This window comes from Engystomops pustulosus, chromosome 8, assembly GCF_040894005.1.
Source record: "Engystomops pustulosus chromosome 8, aEngPut4.maternal, whole genome shotgun sequence".
Lineage (NCBI taxonomy): Eukaryota > Metazoa > Chordata > Amphibia > Anura > Leptodactylidae > Engystomops > Engystomops pustulosus.
Window position 1 is genome coordinate 91,669,597 of NC_092418.1, and position 24,120 is coordinate 91,693,716.

A 24,120-nucleotide genomic window follows, 5' to 3' on the forward strand; every position below is an offset into this window, starting at 1 on the left:
TTCCTTTGATCGTGTGTTCCAGACTCCAGAGAAGAAACAACCCGACTCTTCAAGGGGGAGGAAGCGGAAAGCTGAGAATCAGAATGAAAGCAGTCAAGGTAATGTAAATATTTAACAGGGTAATGAAAGGGATTTAATTATATAGCACAATATACTTCTCATGTAATATCCTAATGTAGCCGGCTTAAAGTTCTATGTATATTGGCCCAGTTAACTGTATAAAAGGATAAAAGAAGAAAAAAAATCTATTAAAGCTGTCACTCCATTTCCGGTACTGCCTGCTCCACCCTGATGTACCAGTAATGGCCTGGGGTTGGTCTGACTATCAAGGGAACCTCAAGCCCCCTCAACCACTGAATACCAGTGGGACTTTCAGATCAGCTGAAATCTGCAACTCCCATAGAAGTCAATGGAGCACAGGACCGAGTTGCAATGAAAATCTTAGCAGGGTTACTGGTGTAACAGTACTTGAACCAATCAAAACATATTGGCAGACTTGGTGGAAGTTTACGGAGCCCTGCACACAGATTCTGGCTCTGTTTGTGGTTATCAACTCCAAAAAGTTGTACAATTATAAAGTTTGTTTAGCCAGTCAAGGAGAACCTGCAATTGAAATTAACCCACCCAAAATAAATAATGAATTCAAAACTATGATTATAAAGCATTACCCTTACCCTAAATGGTCTCTTTCCACGGCTGCAATGTTAAGCAATCATGAGTGACCTCATCTTGGCTCCTGTTACATTTGCACAGTCTACCCCATGTATATATCTAATCGTATGAAATCACAGCTTGCCTCCATGGACCTCTACACCTTCCCTTGCCTCTATGGAGGTATGCTGTGATTTAATGTGATCAGATACATACATGGGGTAGATGTTGCAGATGTAACAGGACCCTAGATTACATCATCCTGGTCACATGACATGAAGTGCTAATATTTTAGAAGAGACATGGTGGGGGAGAGTAGATGGGGTGGGCTGATCAAGCAGGGCATGCCCCCTCTGATGCAAGGGAATATAACATGAAGTTGATTTATGGAGATTTTTTTAGCTAAAAGAATGGTCGCCTTTAATAGGTTTCTACAAAAACTTTTTTAATAGCTGTATATGTGAAAAATGTGGTGACAGGTTCCCTTTAATGTCAAGTTATAGTGAGGCTTAATTATCAAATTTGAGTTCCGGTAAAGTTTCAGCAGTTGGTGCAAGATACCTCCAAAATGTTACGTGGAGTAATCTCTCATGAGCTGAAGGGTTTTTCCTGGAAATTTTGTACTTGCTCTTCTGGTTCCAGCACTTCCAGTATTTGGTACCTGGAGGTTACAGAATTAGCTTTGGCCAATCCATGGTCTCCATCGACCATAAGCCGTATGGTTGAGGCGAGTCTCTTGATCCCCAGGTACTTCTGGCCAGGCAGAGAAGCTAAAGACCAGTAGGATCCGACATAACACCGGAGCCAAAGCAGGAAGACCTGTGCCCGGCGTCCAAAGTTTTTTCCAGAATCCCTAGAAACTCTATTTTAAAGATGCAAAAAAAGGAGAAAATTATAAAAGAAGATTTTTTTTTGTCTGCCATTGGTTGAATTTGTTTGACCCTTGAAATGTACATATTGTATCAATTCGGCCACATACTTGGAGTCTGCACTGTAAACTCCATGTAAACTTGGCCTTAAAGGGGTTTGCCCATGAAAACTACTATTTATTCACACCTGCATTGGTGGAGGGAGAAGGCTGGCAGAAACTCCAAATGGAGGTATGAATAATCAGCAGACAACGTAGCCAAGAGCCCCTGAGGCTCATTGGCATGATTTTCGAAGGCATAAAACAAAGCCGTAAGAAGCAAAAATAAGAATGGATCCTGTACTTATTAGTATGTAAGTGTGCCTGGTGTAGAAGCACTGTGTCCATGTGGAAGATTTCTTTAAAATTTGGGTTATCCTTACGTTACCATATGAACCAAAGCAGGGTCATCCCCTTTCATTCTACATTTCATGCTACAGTTTGTGCTAAGCCGCTACCCTACGAGTGAGATGTAGCGTTAGCCTTCCGATTGTTAGACATGCCGCGTTCCCCGCTGCGCCGTACGATCACTCCAACTGCTTGACGTAAGTGACACCATTAATCTCCATTACACAATTACCTGATAATTTCTGCCTCCAAACCAGAGGTAATCCCCAACACTGTGATTTGCGTCTTGCGTCGCGTAACCGAACTAAGGTGCCCACCCATGGAGACTGTAATTCTTCACCTTCAGATTAGACATGTAACGCTTTTAGTTTGCTTATAAATGAATACGTTAAGTCTTCTTATATAACACAGAGATGGAAGAGTAGATTTTCAGTTTTCGGCATCTTTTGGTTTGGACGCCATTTAAACGGCATTAAAAATAGATGTCGATCCAATTTATTTTACAAACTCTCTTCAGGACTGAGCTCATTATTTAACTCCAGCGCCTGCAGCATCTCTGCTCGCGTCTGATCACGGTGACACGATGGAGGTGATATTCCGTCTAATCATTCACTAGCTACTGGCGGCTGCGGCTCATCCATTGACCAGCATTGAGAAGCTTTTGTATTATGACTGAGTAACAGGTTTTATTTCATATACAGCAAGCAAAGCTCTGACACATCGGTAATACAGTGTTATCTACATATGAAAGGACTTACTGTAAGGAGGCCATACACCTTCTATAGCCCTAGGCCGAACACTTGCTTAGCTGACATGTATTCCTCTGGGCATCACCCCCTCCTACTGTACGTGGCAGTGTGTGCGAGTTTTCTCAATAGAGATAAGACTGCTGATGGCTTGATCCAGCATGCTAAATTCTATTATTTCTTCTTTTCCTTGGACTTCAGGTGGTAGGTTTGTCCTACTGATGTTCTTTTAAAGGGGCAGTACCAAGTTTCGCTGTCATCACCTAGACCTATGGTCTCACTAATTTATGTATTGTGGGTTGAGCATGTGTCCTGATGCTCTATTCATTGCTATGTGGATGTCGGAAACTGCATGGCTCTGGTATCTGCGTTCCTTGATAAAGCTGGATATAACCGAGCGCTGTGCTCAGTTCCTATAGTAAAGAATGGAATGGCTCGATGCATGCCCCACCTGCCCCATTCATTGCACAATCCTAAAGATTTCGCTAGAGGAGGAATGAATAGATCCTTTCCTGGGGTTCATGGAAATTGTTGTCTTTATTTAAGGAAATCTACCATCACAGTCATGCCTGATAAACCAGGGACATTTACTCATAGATCCAGGCACTGTGACTGTGGTAATCTTCTAATATTTATTATCCATGTCCTCCTTCCTTCTATAATCAACATTTAAATTAGGCTAATGAGCTAGAAGCACTCAGAGGGCTTTGCCAGAGCCCCTCCATGCTGTCCCTTCACAGGTTGTTACACGGTCACCCACTCTACGTATTCCCATCTATCTGATGTATTCTCACACATTGCTCCTGTACAATGTAACGGCCCGTGAAGCTCTGTTAACACCTGTTAATTTTAAAAGTTGATTTTAGGAGGAAGAAGGCCATGGATAATCATGGTTTATTATGCTGTATTGTTAGGATAGATTTTCTTTTAACCATCTGAGCTCCCCCTTGTGATGACTGTAAGAGGTCAAACTGTAAGAAGGCGAAGGTGATATCGATGACCTTTCCTATGGATATGTCATCATGATTGAGATTATTTATCGCCTTGGACCAGTAAATTACAGGTCACGTGGTTAATTAATATCATGACCTAGACTCTAATTATTTGTATAGGCCTAGTTCTTCCGATAACTGTATGCTGTGCTTGGTTTATGCTTGAGTGTTTTTCATATACTTTCTTTTTCTTCCATAGGAAAGAACAGCGGTAACCGAGGTCTCAAAATCAGCGACTACTTTGATGTAAGTTTGAGATTTTCAGCTTTAACCTTTACAGCCACATCATGTATATTGTCTAATCATGGAACCAGGCAATAAAAAATAAAACAGATAGATATTAAACGTTGGCTGCCAAATTTCAGGTGATCCTGTGAGGTCATACCCTGTGATAGAGATGCAGGGGAGACGTGATCCGGGTCTTATATTATATACTTTGTAGTTACTACAATAATCAAGGAGTTAATGTAGAGAAAAGATGTCAAAGATTTAACTAATTTGTTGTAATCGTGGAGGCCTTAACTATGACCCAGTAAAATGATAGGTCAATATTTAAATTTGTTGCGACAGGTATTATTTTTGGTCGCAGATAAACTTGTCATTGGCCGTACTTGTCATATAACTTCACCATATTGTGTTTTTTTCGCCATGTCTTTCAGTATCAAGCTGGGAACGGCTCCAGTCCTGTCCGAGGCCTACCTCCGTCAATCCGGTCCCCACAGAATTCCCACTCACATTCCACACCTTCATCTTCTGTGAGTCGTAGCGCTTTATGTATTAACGACTGCCCAGTGTCCTACGTCGCCGCATCACTCAGCTTTTACTAAGTTGCAACGTACCGCCGCTGCGGGGACTGCATTTCCTGCGGCCGTGAGAGGCAGCACATTGAAAAGATTCCCAGCCCATAGGATAAAAGCTAAAAAATTTTTAGAGAATTATAAAGAGTAGAAGATCAAAGCCCAGAAAAAAAAAAGTATGTAAAATAAAAGTCAGAAGGTGCCAAAAACTAAAAACCTGTTCATTGGAGAGATCATCAGTATCGGATCTGTCAGGTGTCCAACACAGAGATCTCCCATAAATTGATCGTTCAACTGTCTTAACAATTGGAACTGCTCCTTTCCATAGCGTCCCCCATGACGGCCCCAACTGGAGGATGACCCTTGACCTCTGTAGGGACAGGAAGCAGAGAGGTTAAATACCCCACCCCGGCATCCGTACACCAGTGGCTTCCTGTCCCTACACAGGGCAGGTAGTAGAGAGAAGTCTCTCCTCATCCCCAGTAGTTGGGACGGTGAGGGGGGACCTAAGTGGCGCAGGGAATTGTCCCTTACCCTAAGGCGGTCTCGGCCTCGATCGGACTTCGGTCCTTTCCTCTGCCACAAGCAGAGACGCCATTTTTCTCCGGCTCTGCCCGCAGCTCTGCGCAGCTAAGGACACCCGGAGCGTGTCCATCGCGGAGGTCACGTGGACCGGCTGCCGTCCGACTCCGGTGACGACTTCCGCCGGAAATGACGGGACCGGATGTGACGTCACGATGGCGCGACCCGGAAGCAGGAACGTGGAGCGGTAAGATTCAAAAAGCGAGATAGTCATGTTGATCTGAGGTCTAACAAACGCTCTTTTGGCCCTGATTCAAGCATTTCTGAGATCGGACGCTATTCTAGGCATTTCCAGCCATTAAGGTCGGTTACATGCTGTATGATTGCCTCATATGTGTCTTTCCAACCCAGGTCTATATACATGTATGTATCTATCTTAGGGACCTGTGCAGCGTATCCCTCATTTCAAGATACCTCAGGTACTCCTTTATTCATATTCCACTTGGTTAAAAGCAGAATTTATCTCACTTCTGTTAAAATGTTTAGGTTTACTGATACCGGTGGTCCCACAATTGGGAATATGGAGACGCAAGGCATGGAGGCTTCAGGTCTGGATCTCTTATCCTTGAACCCTGTAAGTAGGGTTAATTAGGGATAGGGTGGTGGGTCACCCACATATCCCCGTGTTGTCACATAGGGTCCGGTTAAGGACTAATTACTTCTCCTTCTCCTTGGTAGGAGCCCAGGGAAAAGGAGAAGGATAAAGTGAGAGCTAAAGATCAGTCGAGCTCGAAGAGAGCCACTTCAAGGAAGTGCAACATGTGCTCAGAAAAGCTCCCTGCAGATTACAAAAAAACAGTCTGTAAAACCTGCGTGGATAACCTACTCAGGGAAGAGAGGTCTTCTTTCGTGGATGAGATGCGCAGTTTTATTAGGGATGAGGTTAAAACATCTATAGCCTCATCTATAACAACTCTTATACCTCAAGAGCCTCTGCATAAAAGACAACGAGTTATGGAATCCATGTCAGACTCCGCATCGGACTCGGAAGGGACCAAGGAATCTATGGATATGGAGCCAGGACCATCCAATTCAGCATGTAAAATGGAATCTAGATATTTACTAGCTTCAGAAGATCTGGAACCGCTTCTAAAGGCTATGAGAGATACCCTCAAGATTGAGGAGATAGAAGAAACTAAATCCATTCAAGATGAGTTATTTGGACTCCTTAAGGTTAAGAAGAGGCGAGTGTTTCCCATAAATAACACTCTTAAGGAGCTGATACTTGAAGAATGGAGAGAACCGGAGAGTAGAATCTCCATTTCTAGAGAGTTTAAAAGCCGTCTCTCCTTTGATGAAACAGAAGCAAAAATTTGGAATTCTACCCCCAAAGTCGATATTCAGGTCACCAAGATGACCAAAAAGACGGATCTTCCATTCGAGGATGCAATTCAGCTGAGGGATCCTCTGGATAGGAAGGCGGACAGCCTTCTAAAGAAGACATGGGAGTGTGCCATGTTGAACCTAAAATCTAATATTACTACGACATCCATGGCACGCACTCTGTTTCATTGGATTACAGAATTGGAAGGTCATGTTAGAGACGGCACTCCAAGAGAAATGTTATTGGGCACATTCTCCACCTTAAAAGCAGCGGCCGCCTTCATTGCAGATGCCTCAGCGGAGGGAGTTAGAATAAGTGCCAAGGAAGGGGCACTGTCAAATTCGGTTAGGAGGTCTCTCTGGCTTCGCCAATGGACCGGTGATTTCAGGTCAAAATCGAAATTATGTGGAATTCCATTCGAGGGGGAATATCTTTTCGGTTCGGAACTCGACACGCTTTTGGAGAAGGCGGCAGATAGAAAGAAGGGGTTTCCGGAGTCCAGGGGTAACCCCAGGAAACAGCCCTTTCGGGACGCTAAGGACAGGAGACAGCCCTTTAGAGGGAAAGGCAAGCAAGGTAGATGGAGCTACCCTAAAGGAGGAAAAGGAAGAGGCTTCCTACTCAGTGCCAGCAACTCTGCCCCGGCTTATAGAAAACAATGACGCCAGGGTGGGGGGAAGACTATTGAAGTTCCACTCTCAATGGACTCAGATAACATCAAACCCCTGGATACTAAGTATTCTTCGGGAAGGTTACCTGTTAGAATTAACCTCTCTTCCTCCCAGAAAATTTGTTCTGACCGAGCAGCCCTCGGAAAATCTCTCAAGCTCATTATGGTTGGAGATACAGAAACTAGTTCAACTGGACGTCATCATCCCTGTAGCTCAAAAACAGTTAAAAGAGGGACACTACTCTCCCCTCTTCTTAATAAAAAAACCAAACGGTGCATTCAGAATGATTTGCAATCTGAAAAAACTAAACAGCCATATACTCTATCGAAAATTCAAGATGGAAACCGTGAGTTCGGCAGTCGTCCTGATACAACAAGGAGCGGTTATGTGTACAATAGACCTGAGAGACGCATATTACCATGTGCCGATACATCCAAAATCCCAGAAGTTCCTCAGGTTTGCAGTTCGATCACCTTGGGGAGAAGAGGTCCACTACCAGTACAAGGCACTACCCTTTGGGATTTCTTCAGCCCCAAGGACATTTACAAAGATCATGGTCGAGGTGATAGCTTATCTGAGGCAGAAAGGGATACTAGTCATCCCCTACCTGGACGATCTGCTAGTGGTGGCCAGTTCAGAACAGGAGCTAATACACCACCGAGATATTACAAGGACAATCCTACAGCAGTTAGGATGGATGATAAATTTGGAGAAATCCAGACTAGTCCCAAACACAAAAGTTGTATTTCTAGGAACACTATTGGATTCGATCCAGCAGATGTCCTTTTTACCACCAGAAAAGGCAGCGAGACTGAGACAACAGATCACGACGTTTCAAAAAAGGAATCATTGCACAATAAGAGAAGCCATGAGGATACTGGGGCTTATGACATCCTCCATTCAAAGCGTACAGTGGAGTCAGAGTCACACCAGAACCCTTCAAAACTGGGTTTTGACCTCCTGGGACAAAAATCCCCAACACTTGAATCAGAAGGTTCAGATATCGATAGCGGTCAAGCAATCCTTGGAGTGGTGGACAGAGACTTCAAATCTGGGAAGAGGAGTGTCATGGCATCCCTGGCCAGTGATAAACATCCAGACGGACGCAAGTCAGTCAGGTTGGGGAGCAGACATAGCAGGGCGACCCATTCAGGGGCTATGGCCATCGACAATCAGATCCCGTTCCTCAAACTTTCGGGAACTAAGAGCTGTCCTAGAGACTTTAAGAGCCAGCACTCAAAGCCTGAAGGGGAGTCATATAAGAATTTACTCAGACAACACCACCACAGTGGCGTATCTCCGTCATCAGGGGGGTACCAGGAACCCAGATCTCCTCAGTCTCTCAGACAAAATATTCACTTGGGCAGAAGCCAACATCCGCTCTCTCTCAGCCACCCATCTAAAGGGAGAAAAGAATTTAATAGCAGACTATCTAAGTCGTCAGACTATAGACCACAACGAGTGGTGCCTGAACGAGAACATCTTTCTATATCTCACACAAAAATGGGGACAACCAGTGACAGATCTCTTTGCCTCCAGCAAAAATACAAAGGTTCCCCATTTCTTCTCTCTGGAGCCAAATACTCCGTTTTGCCGGAGGGATGCATTCAGTCAGACTTGGAGTGGGCCTCTAATGTACGCTTTTCCTCCTATACCTCTCATAGCGAGAGTTGTTCAAAAGATCAGAGAAGACCAAGCGAAAGTTATTCTCGTTGTTCCCTGGTGGCCAAAGAGGAACTGGTTTCCGTGGCTAGGGAAAATGGCATTAGAAGAACCCATCATGCTGGAACCAGTAAACAATCTCCTATTTCAGGGCCCCATTTACCATCCAAATCCACAGGCTCTCCAGCTCTCGGCGTGGATCCTGAAAGGATGTTGTTGATTGCCAAAGGACTATCAAACAAGGTAATTTCTACACTTAAAGCCAGCCGCAAACCAGTCACCCACAAAATCTACGCAAGGATATGGGGAAAGTTTGTATCCTTTTGTGGCAGGACTCCTCCTAACCAACTATCCCCTAATATTTCACAGGTGCTAGACTTCCTGCAGGCAGGATTCGACAAGGGCCTGAAGACGAGCTCCTTAAAAGTCCAGATTTCAGCCCTCAGTGCCTTTTTCGACACCTCATTAGCAGAGAACAGATGGATTCAAAGGTTTGTCAAAGCTACTGTCAGGCTAAGGCCACATATAAAGCAAAATATCCCAAACTGGGATCTTTCACTAGTGCTAGACTACCTCACAAAGATACCGTTTGAACCTCTCGAGACGGTTAAACTCAGAGAATTAACACTGAAAATTTCCTTTCTCATAGCCATAACAACAGCTAGGCGTGTAGGGGAAATCCAGAGTTTATCAATTAAAGAACCATATCTTAGACTGTGTGAGGATAAAATTGTGCTAATGTTAGATAAAACCTTCACACCAAAAGTTGCATCATCTTTTCATCGTAATCAAGAGATTGTTCTACCTTCCTTCTGCCAGAACCCAAAGCATGCCAAAGAACGGGAGTGGCATACACTGGATGTCAGAAGATACCTGTTACATTATCTCGAAGAGACCAAATCCTGGAGAAAGGACGACAACATTCTCCTACAATTTAGGGGAAAAAACAAAGGCAGGAAAGCTTCAAAAGCATCCATCGCCAGGTGGATCAGAACGGTCATCAAAGAAGCTTATGATGCCAACAACCTGGACATTTCAGGGACTATTAGGGCCCACTCGACCAGAGGGGTGGCAGCCTCTTGGGCGGAGAAACGTGGGGCCTCATTAGAGGACATATGTAGAGCAGCTACCTGGTCTACTCACCTGACTTTTGCTAAACACTATAGGCTAGATGTCCAAAGTGCTAGAGATCTAACCTTCGGAAGGAAGGTCTTACAAGCTGTTGTCCCCCCCTAACTTTATAATCTGGTACATCTCCAGTTGGGGCCGTCATGGGGGACGCTATGGAAAAAGAGAATTATTCTCACCGTTAATTCGGTTTCCATTAGTCCACCATGACGGCCCATATATATTTCCCACCCTGTATTTTTGATTAAGTTAATATTGCCTATTTGTTATGTGTGAATTGATAACATACAATAAATGGGTTGCATCCAAGGCCGGTGTAGTTATTTGGTAGCCACTGGTGTACGGATGCCGGGGTGGGGTATTTAACCTCTCTGCTTCCTGTCCCTACAGAGGTCAAGGGTCATCCTCCAGTTGGGGCCGTCATGGTGGACTAATGGAAACCGAATTAACGGTGAGAATAATTCTCTTTTTCTGTGTATAGTGGCTGATTCTGGTTACTGCGGCTCCTATACACTTCAGTATCAGTAATCCGAAAAGGCTCTTTTAAAGCATTTGTCCACAGTATGTAAGTTATCCCTATCCTGATGGGGTATAACCAGATGATCAGTGAGGGTTTGACCGCTAGGACCGCCACCGATCAGAAGAACGAGGATCACGTTCTTGCTAATGGGTGGAGTGGCGGGACAAGCATGTGTCCTGCCGCTCCATTCAGCTGTGTCAGTGGATGGAGCAGTAGCACGTTTGTCCTGCCGCTCCACCCATTGGGAGCCGAGCATCCATTTCTAATGATCTGTGGGGGTCCGAGCAGTTGTACAGTCACTCAACTGGCTATATAACTTGGATACTTGGGACAACCCTTTTAATGATAGCAAATTTTTTGCACAGGAGTCGCTAGCTCTTGTAGCAAGTTGGGAGCTGTAGTTTACCAACCATAGGAAGATTGGTGGGCTAGTTCTGCGCTCTGAACAGGTGAACCACTTCTGAATTTTTTTGATCGCTCTTTAAAATTGAAAACTTGATCTTGCTTTTATCTCACATGTTGAATTTTTTTTTTTGTTGCTTAACAATTTCACTGTCAGTCATCACAATCACATGTAGACACAGCGCAGCGGTCAGGTGCTGCACAATGTGACGGCTCATACATTGATCTCCTGACTGTGTCCTGCATTGTCACCAGCGCTGTGCACATTACACAGCATATGACTGCAACAACATGCCAAACCATATAATTGCATGTGATACCTGCCCCGGTACCAGGATGTAATGCTGTCCTGTACTAAAGACATGATTACTGGGATTGGGGGAAGGAGAGTCCCCTTATACTATAGGATTGTGTCCCTATACTGTATGGAATAGTCTCCCACTCTTCTGGCTGCCTATGATCAGTGCGGTCTTTACCTTTCTGAGACGTAAAACGTACATTTATTAACTTTTCATTTTTATGCTTTTTTTTGTCAAAGGTACGACAGAACAGTCCTTCACCTACTGCATTAGCATTTGGGGACCATCTTATGACGCCCACCAAGCAGTTATCTTATAAGTTAATTCAAGTAAGTATTGCCATTGAAATAACAAAAAAATAAGTATTTCTTCATTTTTCTTCACCAAAATTAAAAAAAAAAAAAATTATTTAAGGTTGAGATTGTTAAATTAATGAGAACAACAGTTTAACCGTCCAGAATGGAAGTGAGGGAGTTTATTTCAGTCAATACTTTTTAGAGTGGTTTTACCAACTTGTCAGGTTATATAAATCTGAGGTCCGACTGCTAGTACCCTCGCCGATCATGAGATTGGGTGTCAGCTCTCACTTATGGTGGTGCATATGTCCTGCTGCTCCGTATGGTAGTGACTAAAATTGCAGTTCCGGTTTGAGTGTGGCGGAGATACCTGAGCGCTATGTATCCAACACTCGGCTGTTTCCAACACTTCCATACAATTTTAGAGAGCGGCAACACACATACTCAACCTTCCGCTCCAACCATTAGTGATTAATCCCGATCTCCGGATTGTCTGAGGTCCCCTTATAATAATTGGTCAGGGGTCCCAGCAGGTGACTCCAAGTTTATGTTGTTATCCCCTTTAGTGTGGAGAGGGAATAACTTGAAGAGTTGATAAACTCATTCTAACCCCTTCATCAGACAATGAGAAACTTTTAATGACCATTTTAATGAGGATTAAAAAAAAAATCACAAATATTTATCTGGTGAATCCCATCTGCTCCAGTTTTGTGACTTTGGTGAAGGACCCGAGTTTATTTACCCATGTAACTAGTAGAAGGATATACAGATGCATAGATGCCTATATATTTGCTTCAGAAGTTTTTTTTTAAACCTCTCTTCCCCCTCTAAATAAAGTTTGTGCTTGAAGTTAACCTTTGTTGTGTGTCCTCCAGACTGATCTCACAATGCTGAAGCTCGCTGCTCTTGAAAGTAATAAAAACCAAGATCTGGAAAAAAAAGAAGGCAGAATAGATGATTTGCTCAGGGTGAGTACTAAATATTCTGAAAGAAATAAAGTTCTAGATGTACGCAGGCACGGAGAACTATAAGAAATATGCTTGTCATTTGTACTGCTTGGGCAGCCATTCACACCTCATGTAAACATATGTATTTTTGGTGTCAGCAAGGATATCCTTGTCCTTTGTGTTCAGGATGTGTAAGATTGGTAGCAGACTGAAAATCCTATGAAGGGCAGGGTGGCAAATAAGCAGTGGGTCGAGAACCGTGCTCATACTATTTGTGTTGTGGAGCAGTTTTGAGTAATGGGAATAATTTAAAATAAAGACTTCTTTTCTGTGTTGTTTTCATGTAAAGAATGTATAATTCACAACAGCAGCTTCTGTATGACATATGTGTTAGTGTGTGCATGTGCATTAGTCACTTGTAGCTAGATAACGTGGACATCCCCTTTATTCAGCTGCCATAGATAATCCTGCTATTCCCATTCTCTAAGAAGGGACCTGAGCTAGTCCCGGATTTAACCTGGATTATCTTCCTTATCTCTCCTTAGCAGAAATAAAGATGGCCACCATCATTACTGCCTAGGCTAGGCGACAGTATATGTGACTATCATATAACAATGGGGCAGATGAACTCATCATCTTTGTATCCGTAGCATGAATCTAGGGTTAGGTACATAGTTAGGACATAATCATACCAAAGTTTCTTATGCCAAAATCTGCACTGGAAAAGCCTTATGGAAGTTTTATTGACTTCACAGTCATCCAAATTGATTATATTTTTGTTTTTTTATCCTATTTTTTTTATTTCCTCAGTAAGGAAAATATATTTTTTTCAGTTGTGCAGACCGCAGGCTACTTATATTCTCTCTGGCTTACTCTTCCTGGATTTAGCTGTACACGTGATCACTGCACTCTTTTATATAGACTCGGCTGAGTCCTTGCTGTGTCCTTGACTAATTCGGCCATGTTTTACTTGTTTGAGGTGCAGCCTGTGGTGCTGAACCGGGGCTGCTATACATCTCATAGAATAGTCCTCCTATAAATAACCAGCAGTGCATCACCTATAAATAACTATGGAAGAGCTAAATAGACGAGGAATTGACAGTAAATGGTAACAGTTTACGTTGGGAGAGTGTCTCGGGGAGGCGGTCTAGCACAATTACAGCGCATAGATGAAGGGTAATGTGCTCTCCGCTATACACATACATGGAAAATTCCTTCTGCTAAGTGGCTTCCGGCTTTGCTTCCAGTTTTTCTTTTCTTAGAAGTGTTTGTTCATTGTCCTCTGGCTGAGAACTTTCAATGCAAAACGGAAAATGCTATGTACTGCCGCGTAGATGGTGATAGTGATTTACCGAAACTTATTGTTCACATATGAGTTATGAGTCTTCGTGCATATCACAGTGGTCCTGTGTCATCTGTGTCTGGGGTCCCCTCTGCCCCGATGACTGGAGAAAAGACATGCCCAGCGTGGGCAAACCTGGGAAAATAATTTGTGTCTTGGTCAGTCTGTTCATGATTGGGGCCTACGTATCTGAGGAGTGACGGGTTCACCTTACATCTTTGGCTACATTCACACTGCCGTATGGGGGGCGTATATACGGCCAACGTATATACCTCCCCCATAGATGACAATGAGCATACAGTGCCGCACATGTCCTTTCTTTCACCGTTTTACGGTGCCGCGCACCATGTTTCTCTATGGAAAGGGTCGCGTGTCATGTTCCTCCTCCTCTCCCGGGCGCTGACTTGTGTGCCCGCTGTGCTACGCTACACTGGGCACATCATCGAGTGAATGTAGCCTTAGATGATAATAATAAGAACAAACTGTAAGGCATGTTGAAATACAATATGCCCAATCCTTCTTTCCTATGACATCTGTCAGACAGAGAAACCAAACACTCCGCTTAAAAATTGTCCAGTGATCTAAGCCCCCATAATCATTGGGTTCATCTAATGTGGGTGACACGTTTTAGTTCCGATATTAGAAAGCTAGTCGTTGCTGCATCTGACCCTTACCAGTAAACACTGCAGGATGAAATTGAGAAGCGGGATCGTGTAAGGAGAACGCAAGGTCAGGAAGAAAAGGTCAGAGCAGTTGACTAGTATGGAATGACCTCAGCGATAGTAATAAAACACCCCGAGTACCGGGATGATATAATATGATCAGATGCGGAAAACAGAACCCGTCGTGTTTTCTTTTATTCTCAAGTATTTCTCTATTCAACTTCCAGACAAACTGTGACCTTCGGCGACAAATAGACGAACAGCAGAAAATTCTGGAAAAGTACAAAGAGAGGTTAAATAAATGTATCTCGATGAGCAAAAAACTCCTTATTGAAAAGGTGAGTGCTAGTAGAGGTAAAGAAGGATGTTCTGTAACGTTAATTAAACTAAAATTAAATTAAGAGTTACACTGTACGATATTACCATCGCTCATGACCTGGAGGGGGTATGTGCTGTAGAATTGCTATTTTAACCTAATTAGTAAGTATTTGTGTAAAGGTCAATGGGTATTTTTTTATTTTTTTGCAATGCAGAGCACTCAGGAGAAGCTGGCGAGCAGAGAGAAGAGCATGCAGGACCGGTTGCGGCTGGGACACTTTACCACCGTCCGGCACGGGGCCTCCTTCACCGAGCAGTGGACAGATGGATTTGCTTTCCAAAACCTTGTCAAGTTAGTCTATTGTTGTGGAATTTCTAGACTTATCACTCGTGAGCCAGATGATGTCATTGGGTTTTACTGGCAGGAAAGTTCTATCCAGAGCCTTGAGTAAAGAAATACTCAACGTGGCAAATTATATTAGTCTCTGAAAGGTTCAGGAGAAACCTGCATTCACATTCATGGAAAAGTCATCACAGATTAGGACTGGTTTCAATGCATAACATCATGTCTCAAATCGTATTAGCACCAGGTTCCATCCATTCTCTATATTTTAGAAGAGAAATTTGTCCTGATCAAGCTTCATGGAAAGATGGTCCTTTCAACTTTCCGGAGTGTTTTAACCCCTTCCTGTATCTTTATGTAATCGTAGGTCCAGGAGGGGGGAGGTTGATGGACACATTTTAACGTATTGTTCTATTCAAATATATTGTTCTACTAAAACAGAAGGATTAGTATAATTTCAGATGCATGTCTAATGTTTCTGTCACATTCTTCTGCCGTTTTTGCAGGCAACAAGAATGGGTCAATCAGCAGAGGGAGGACATAGAGCGTCAGAGGAAGCAGCTGGCCAAGAGAAAACCACCATCTGCAAATAGTGCCCAGACCCCATCCTCCAATTCTGAACCAAAGCAGAGGAAAAACAAAGCCGTTAACGGGGCTGAAAACGACCCCTTTGTGAAACCTAGTTTACCCCAATTGTAAGTTTTTGTGGTTTGTTTGTTGTCCGATACAAGGGTATATTTTTATTGTGGCTGTAACAATATGTAGGGACATGCATGTGCATTTCAATGGAAGTGTCTACTCAGTGACATGTGAAAAAAAAAAAATCTACATCTGCCTTCCATCAAAATGATTGGAAGGCTGATTCTGGTTGGATTGTAAGTGTATACTTAAGTGGATGTATATTAAGGTGAAAAAATGACAAACACATTTGATTAAGGATTGTAAACCAATACAAAACCAAAACTATAGTAAAACATTTAGAGAGCTTCACCAGATGTCACAGTGGGCAGAGGGGTCAGTCAGGTGTCCTTAAGTAGGGGACCGCCTGTACGTACTTGCTCCGCACAGAATGGTGGGAGACTGTTCAGCTGTTTGAGGCAGTGCTCCAGTGAGTGTCACTTCACGAGTTGTTGTTTATTTATTATCAATATAGTTTTTGTCTCTATTAATAAATATATATATATATTATATCATAATATATTAATCTGTGTATGTATATAATTTGTATTTTATGTGTGTGAACTCAGATCAGGTGCACAATACAGCAGGTAGGACCATTGCTGAGAACCCTGTGGTTACTATCCTTGTGCAGTCAATGTCTTCTGCTCCCAGTGCTGGAGTGAATACATTTTGTGAGCCCCCCTCTTCCTCCTCTTCCTCCTCCTTTCACCGTTTTCAATAGCTACTTCCAATTTTCCTGGCGCTGGCAGAGGAACGAGCAGAAGTGAGGTCATCTTATTCCTTTGTAGGAACGATCTGCTTAAAACTAAATGTCATCCATAAGCTATGCCAGGAATGCTGCCATCTCCTGAGCTCTGACGCTTGCAGACACACTGGAGCTATGTTTGGCCATCTTGGATTTTGTGAATATTAATGACTTTTGTCTCAATTTTGTTTTGTTTTGTTTTTATTTCAGGTTAACCCCTGCCGAATATCATGAGCAGGAAGAGATTTTTAAGCTTAGACTGGGACATTTGAAGAAGGTACTGTGCGGTGCTCACAGTGGTATTTGATAAAATTGCCGTTTATGTTGCATATTGTACTTTTCGTGCTTTGTGCTGTGCCCATGTCCTGCCATGAATATGGACACATTACACAGTATTCGGGGGATTGCGTCCTCTGCAGTGCGAGCTGGAACAATGACTGCTGATTTGTTTCCTCCTGCCGTCTGCGGAGTATTGTCCTCTGTGCTCACACATACATTTCAGTCAATGGGGGAATTGATTTGGGGAACCTGAGGGAGCGGTTTCCTTGCAGACGGCAACAAGGGCTTGTTAGCTAATCTTGGAAGTAAAGGAAATAAATGTTTTTTAGATGAGTTGGCTTCGAGGATTGCTCTGTTATGTAAAGTCCAGCTTTGCACCATTACAGATTATAAGAGGTTAAACGGCCCGGCATGCCTTGCAATTAGGGAGCATTCATTCAGCAGCAGCCATCCTGAATATTTAGCAGTCTATAGACAGTATACAGTGCCAGATGCACAGGGTTTCCAGGAGTTTTCATACCAAGGAAAGGAAATCTTTCTCTGATCAGGTCGGGGCCATTATAATAAGCCAATAACCAGTTCTCACTTTGCAAAAAACAGAACTGGGGTTAGTTGGTGCCTTAAAGGGGTTGACTACTAAGAAGAAAATTTGCCAGGTACAGTCCCATAATGAAGTCTCTCATATTGTCCTTGGCTTAGTAATTCTTTTCATATGTCTGTAGGACTTTAGGGGGCATATGTTCATTACTATATGCATGCCCCTGTGAATTATCACTTCCATGCCCCTTGCCTTTGTCACATGTCCTCAACTACTGATAATGGGAGTGGTGTTCACGGAGAGTGCGTACAGTGATGAGCGCAAGACCCCCTGATCTACGAGATGTCTATCGGACATCACAGGATATGGGACATCACAAGATGCCCTGAGTGCTGACACTTCTATGGACACACAAGAAAGTTAACCTGGCAAGTACAATATGAATGACTCTACCAGAGGATTGTACTTACCCTGGTAAATTTAACGACTCTCTTCCATGTAAATAAGCGCTAGGTGTGCAGTTGCAGTTGGGCTTGTTTCTATTACACTTTTGCAGGCTGATCTGCATATCCAGAAAATACTGATTATTTCTGCATTGCTTTATTAGTTTGTGTTCAAAAATGTAAGCTCCTGCTGCGAACAAAGGCCGTTTTAAGAAATGCTAAGAGGGAAAAAGTTCCTGTATTTACTGTCATATGTAACATGTATGTCCGCCACTATAAGCCTGATATTCAATGTTTTATAGGAAGAAGCAGAAATCCAGGCAGAGTTGGAGCGTTTAGAGAGGGTTCGAAATCTTCACATTCGGGAACTGAAAAGAATTAATAATGAAGATAATTCACAGTAAGAAGGAGATAAAATTTAGATGTTCATGTAAAATACCCGAATACGTTCTGTGTAATGAGCCTCGATGTAAAACAACAAATGTTTTGCATTGACCTACAGAGGCAGGGGGATCGGTTATAACGCATATTTGTGTCTTCCCAGGTTTAAGGATCACCCTACGTTGAATGAGCGTTATTTATTACTTCATCTATTGGGACGAGGCGGTTTTAGTGAAGTGTACAAGGTAACCTCTATAGTCATGAGCTGACATTTCTCATTTGCCCAATAACAGATTTGTGGTCCGAATTTTACATCCCTGCATATGTGAGCCATTTGTCCTCAAAAACCGTCTGTTTTTGGGGATGATACGTGTTTTGATGACAAATGTCGCTAGCTTGTCCAAAACTTTTGGGGTGGATTCTGCATCAAATTCTCAGAGGATTTCTCCCCTCCCATAGACAGAGGATGGATCTGCTGTAAATATACAGCAGAAAAGCAAAATGCTAATAGCGCATGCGTAGTAATTTTGAAATCTCATGGATTTCACGGCTACTATAATATGCAGCAGATTTTGTGAAATTGTGTTTAGAAACTGTATGGGAACAAATCTACTTGTAGTGGTCACTCTCTGTTAGGGCTCATTCACATAGCCGTCTGTGGGGACGTACATGCGGCCCCATGTACGTCCCCATAGACGGCAATAGCGGCAACGCGCAGATACGGTGCCACACACCGCAAAAGGATAGAGCATGCTGGACTATTGTTTTCTACTAATAGAAGTTACTAAGCCCTAATCTATCTTTAGCCAAGCCTATAATGCTTCCTAAAATTTATCTGGAGTAGCCTCTGATGGCAGTAGAAGCAAAGGCTACTCAACGCCCCAGTAGTCTCTCGACTCCGTACTCTCGACATCCTCAGCGCTTTCCTGCTCTGCACAGTAGCTCTGATATCCGTGCCGATGCACACACGTATAGCAGCGCTCCCATCAGCACTGATGCCAGAGCTGCTGCGCATGCGAAGAGCTATGATGGCGCACGCCGAGGGTCAGCAGGGATAGCATAGGTTACTGGGGTGTGGAGTTGCCTTTGCTCCCACTGCTCGGAGAGGCTTCTGGCCCATGGAGTAGCCTCTCTGGAAAATGTACATATTGGCTAGATAACTTTTGCTTCATATCGAAAGCATTATAGGCTCGGCTAAAGATAGATTAGGGTTTAGTAGGTTAAGAAGAACCCACCATCTGATCTACCTTAATACATCTGTTTCCTTTAAGACTGTCCAGTATGGTCATCACTGCAGAGTAATTTTTGGTGTCAGAAACCTCTGAAGTGATTCAAGCATTTTCTTGGCAATTTATAGTCTGAGGTAGTTTTTGAAAGAAATGACCATCTTATACTATAATCTGGTGAACCCCTTTGACTGTCATACTGAAAGGACTTTCAGTCACTAATAGGGCCGACCCCGGAGTTCCTGAACATGAAATAAGCAACAATTTTAATGAATTTAATCTCTTCCCACAAAACTCTATATCAATTTCTCATATCAGCAGAATCGGAACCCCCTCCAGAAGGAAGAGGGGCCCATCTGTAGACCTGAACCAGCTAACAGATGTGCCCGTGAGCCTTCTGGAAGAGTTTCTGGTTTGGCAGATATGATTTTGCTTCTGAATAATTTACATCTATGGCGCATTAGCTGTATGATCCAGCTGTGCCTCCTCAATGAGCTGTTTTCCGTATCTTGAATTGACTTGTGTGATTCGAGTACAAACTTTGTGCGTCTCCTATGTTTATTTCAGGCTTTTGATCTTTACGAACAAAGATACGCTGCTGTGAAAATTCACCAACTCAACAAGAGCTGGAGAGACGAGAAGAAGGAAAATTACCACAAGTAAACAACTTCTGTGCCCTTTTTACGGTATAACCCGGCGCTTCGCTGTGCCGCCGTATTAACCTGCCGCTTTGTTCCCAGGCACGCCTGCAGAGAGTATAGAATACACAAAGAACTCGACCACCCACGAATAGTTAAACTTTACGATTACTTTTCCCTGGATACCGACACGTAAGTAACATCACCTGTGTTATACCGCAGTATTTTTAAGGGGAATTTTTGTCATCCAACTATTTACTGTCTATCCTTAGAGTAAATTCTCAATATCAGAAGGCTATGCTACAGCTCTGGTCCTCCCTGCGCTGCAGCCTCTTCATTGTTTATGTGACTCATCTACCTGCGTGACACCTGCTTATATTGCTGCAGGATGTTGTAGCTTCAACCCATGGGGCAAGACTGCAATACATGTATCACCGCTACATCTGTAGGGAGATGAAGAGGCTGCAGTGTCCGGGTCGTACCAATTGACATTTTCACACCTTCACAAGGTCCGTATTGGCTTTTTACAGCGGTCATTGAAAATACTACTTCTGATGCAATGCCCTTCAGCAGAAGATTGCAGGACATTCTGTGCCACTGCTGATTGCACAGCCCAGAAGTCACCAATAGCTGGGATGGACAAACTATGATCCTGAGTGTTTAACCCCTTAGATGCCACGGTCAAACATAGACCACGGCGTCTAAGCAGGTGCAGAGGGAGTGAGCTTCCTCTCTCATCAATCGGCATCATGTAGTGCAGTGCATTATGCAAGAGATCAAGTGATCCTATGTCGGTGTCCCCTTGTGGGACAAGTAAAAAAAAATGTGCAAAAAATTGTTTATGTAAAAAATTAAAATTAAATCAATAGTCTAAAAACTCTAAAAAAAATAAAAAAAAAAAAAAATTGAATAAAAACTCAAAAGCATATTTTGTAGTTTAAAAAAAAAATTATATTGTATTTATCCCAGAAGAAAAAAAAATAAAGGAAGAATTGGGCACAAGTTGACATTTTCATCGCACAAAAAAATTGCATTGGATTATGCGAATGAGGATCATTAAAACCTGTATTCATTATTTTTTTTCCTTCAAAACAATGCCAATGCCCTTTGTGTGACGTATCTGTACATCAGGCGCCGGCTCCAGGTATATGGAGAGGGCACATGGGCCAATTGCAACAAATGCCCACCCATAACACCCCCGCTCAGTGCTGGCACCAATTGCTGGTGCAACCCTGTAAAAGCTAGTGGAGGCATTTAAATCCTGGTGGTGGATGGGCGTTGCCATCTTGGTTTCGATTGCTGTCCCCGTGAAGTCGCCTTCCGACAATGATCGGTTACCATGACTGCCTCGGGTCATACAAAGGGGTCTGAAAAATAGTTATAAAAAATAAAGTTCAAAACTAAATTAAAATTAAAAAAAAAAAAAAAAATCTAATCACCAACCTTTCCCTAGAACTGATATAAATGAACAGTAAAAATGATAAACATCTTGGGTATCGACGAAAAGTTACTTTTTTTTTGCCATTTTAAAAATATAAAAAATTCAATAAATAGTGATCAAAAGGCCGTACAGTACTCAAAATGGTTGCATTGAAAACTTTATCAAAAGTTGCAAAAAGTGAGACCACATACAGCTCCGTACAAGTATAAAAAAGTTATTAGCGCCAGAAGATGGCAAAATGAAAAAAAAATTTTGTACAGGAAGTTTTCATTTTTGTAAATGTATGAAAACATGAAACCTATACAAATTTGGTGTCCCCTTAATCGCACCGACCCAAAGAATAAAGTAGACATGTAATTTGGGGCGCTCAGTAAAAGATGTAAAATCCAAGCCCATAGGAAAATGACCCATATGCATTTTTTCACCAATTTTACTGCATTTGGAATTTTTTTTTTCCCACGCTTCACTTCCCATACCATCACTATGAAGTGCAATTTGTAATGCAGAGAACAAGCCCTCACAGACCTCTACATTGAAAAATAAAAAAAGTTATGGATTTTTAAAGGTGGGGAGTGAAAAAATTAATGCGCAAAAACGAAAAAGGGCCTGGTCATTATGGGGTTAAAAAAGAACCCTACATTTCATCCTGAAAGAAAACAAGCCCTTATCCAGATAAAGGGACAGAAAAATAAAAAAAAGTTTGAATGCGTAGAAGGCATTCACAAAAACCATAAAAATGACTTGTGGATTAACCCCTTAAGGACGCAGGGTTTTTCGGCTCATTTCTCGCTCTCCAACTTCAAAAATCCATAACTTTTTAATTTTTCCGTGTACAGACCTGTGTGAGGGCTTATTTTGTGCGTAACAAATTTTACTTTCCCGTGTTGTTATTTATTTTAACATGCCGTGAAAAAAAATTCCAAATGTGTAAAAATTGAAAAAAAACCCGCACGTGCGTCTCATGCACGTGGGCTCAGTTTTTACGACTTTCACTCTTCGCTCCAAATAACACGCCTTCTTTATTCTTTGGTTCGGTGCGATCGCGGTGATACCAAATTTATATAGGTTTTATTGTGTTTTAATAAATTTTCAAAAATTAAACGAATGTGTACAAAAAAGAAAAAAAAATTTTGCCATCTTCTGACGCTAATAACTTTTTCATACTTTGGCGCACAGAGATGTGTGAGGGGTCATTTTTTGCGAAATGAGGCGACGTTTTCATTGCTACCATTCTGAGGTCTGTGCGACATTTTGATCATTTTTTATTTCATTTTTTATGTTGTGTAAAAGTCGCATTTCGGACATTTGGGCGCCATTTCCCGCCTCGGAGGTCACCGCCGCCCGTAACCGTTTTTATATTTTGATAGATCGGGCATTTTGGGACGCGGCGATACCTAATATGTTTGTGATTTTTACTGTTTATTATGTTTTATATCCGTTCTAGGGAAAGGGGGGTGATTTGAACTTTTAATATTTTATTAATTTTTTTTATTTTTTAAACTTTTTTTTTTTCACTATCTTTTAGACCATCTAGGGTACATTAACCCTAGATGGTCAGATCGCTGCTACCATATACTGCAATACTTCTGTATTGCAATATATGGCATTTTTGCAGCACATTCATTACAATGAGCCACTGGCTCATTGTAACGAACCTGCATAAGCCATGTAGCCTCGTGTCAAAAGAAGACCCGAGGCTACCATGGTAACCGTCTTTTAAACGCCGCCGGCGACTTTGCCGGCGGCGTTGAGACGGTTAATAGCCGCGGTCGATGCAAAAACCCCCACCTCTGTATGAAGAGGACTCAGCCCGTGAGCCCTCTTCATACTTCCCTTATACCTCTGCGCGGTAGAGCTACGGCGCAGAGCGTTAAGGGGTTAAAGGGGGTTTCCCACGAAGGCAAGTTAGGGCTTATTTACGGGATAGGGCCTAACTTTCTGATCATTGGGGGTTTACTGCTGAGACCACCGCAGATCGTAAGAACAAGGGGTCCGACCGGTCGGCTCCATCTGTCTGAGGAGCGCGAGGTCCTACCCCTCGTTCCCGCGATCTGTGGGGGTCTCAGCGCTGAGAGGAGAGGGAGCAGTTACAGATGGTAGAACAGTAGCTATTGTTGGAGATTCTGGTAAAGCTGAATACAACACTGCTCATTAATGCTGTATAACATCCTCTATGCAACTTCTCTGGTCCTCCTCTCTGTGCAGTGCAAGGGATAAAACAGACGCTTACTGGTTGGTTTGTGAATGTGAATTACAGGCCAAGAGGATGTGACTATGAGCATCATAGTAATAAGTGACAAGGATTCTGTTCTTTCCTGCAAAACTGCCTGCTGAACAGTAATTATCCAGTAATGACCACAACCAACTTCATTGCTAGTAGTGCTCAATAATGTCCTCCATGCTGCTATTGACTTGGGAAGCAGAATCCCATATTTTCCCCATGTGTGGGAGACTACATAGTAGCTAGTCACCACAACCGGAGTGGAAGAAATCTGAATTTGACACAGTAGAAAACTAATTTCAATGCAGAATACAAGTGATCCAATGGCTACAATATTCAGTATTTGAAGGGGTTGTCCACTTTCATTAATTAATTTCATTAATTGATATAGTTTGTGTAAGGAAAAGTTATACAATTTGCCAATATACTTTCTGTTACTATTCTTCACAGTTTTCTAGATCTCTGCTTGCTTTTCTGCTATAGGAAGCTTCTATGTTTGTTTACCTCCAGTGGATAGAAATCTGACCATGGTCACACAGGTGCACTGCTCGTTAGTATCATAGAGAGTAATCAGAGCTGTGTGATATAAT

General features: G+C 42.6%; 1 protein-coding gene across 5 annotated transcripts in view; it reads left to right on the plus strand.

Annotated features, from left to right (window-relative positions):
- TLK1 (tousled like kinase 1) overlaps positions 1 to 24,120 on the plus strand; it is a 203,639-nt gene that overhangs the window by 173,300 nt on the left and 6,219 nt on the right. For all 5 annotated transcript variants that reach the window (XM_072121751.1, XM_072121750.1, XM_072121755.1 and 2 more), the window contains 13 exons: positions 23 to 98; positions 3,844 to 3,890; positions 4,304 to 4,399; positions 11,269 to 11,358; positions 12,201 to 12,293; positions 14,504 to 14,614; positions 14,810 to 14,946; positions 15,444 to 15,632; positions 16,574 to 16,640; positions 17,926 to 18,023; positions 18,168 to 18,249; positions 19,798 to 19,889; positions 19,971 to 20,060. In XM_072121751.1, coding sequence (XP_071977852.1) covers positions 23 to 98; positions 3,844 to 3,890; positions 4,304 to 4,399; positions 11,269 to 11,358; positions 12,201 to 12,293; positions 14,504 to 14,614; positions 14,810 to 14,946; positions 15,444 to 15,632; positions 16,574 to 16,640; positions 17,926 to 18,023; positions 18,168 to 18,249; positions 19,798 to 19,889; positions 19,971 to 20,060 — 1,268 coding nt within the window. The remainder of the gene's footprint in view (positions 1 to 22; positions 99 to 3,843; positions 3,891 to 4,303; positions 4,400 to 11,268; positions 11,359 to 12,200; positions 12,294 to 14,503; positions 14,615 to 14,809; positions 14,947 to 15,443; positions 15,633 to 16,573; positions 16,641 to 17,925; positions 18,024 to 18,167; positions 18,250 to 19,797; positions 19,890 to 19,970; positions 20,061 to 24,120) is intronic.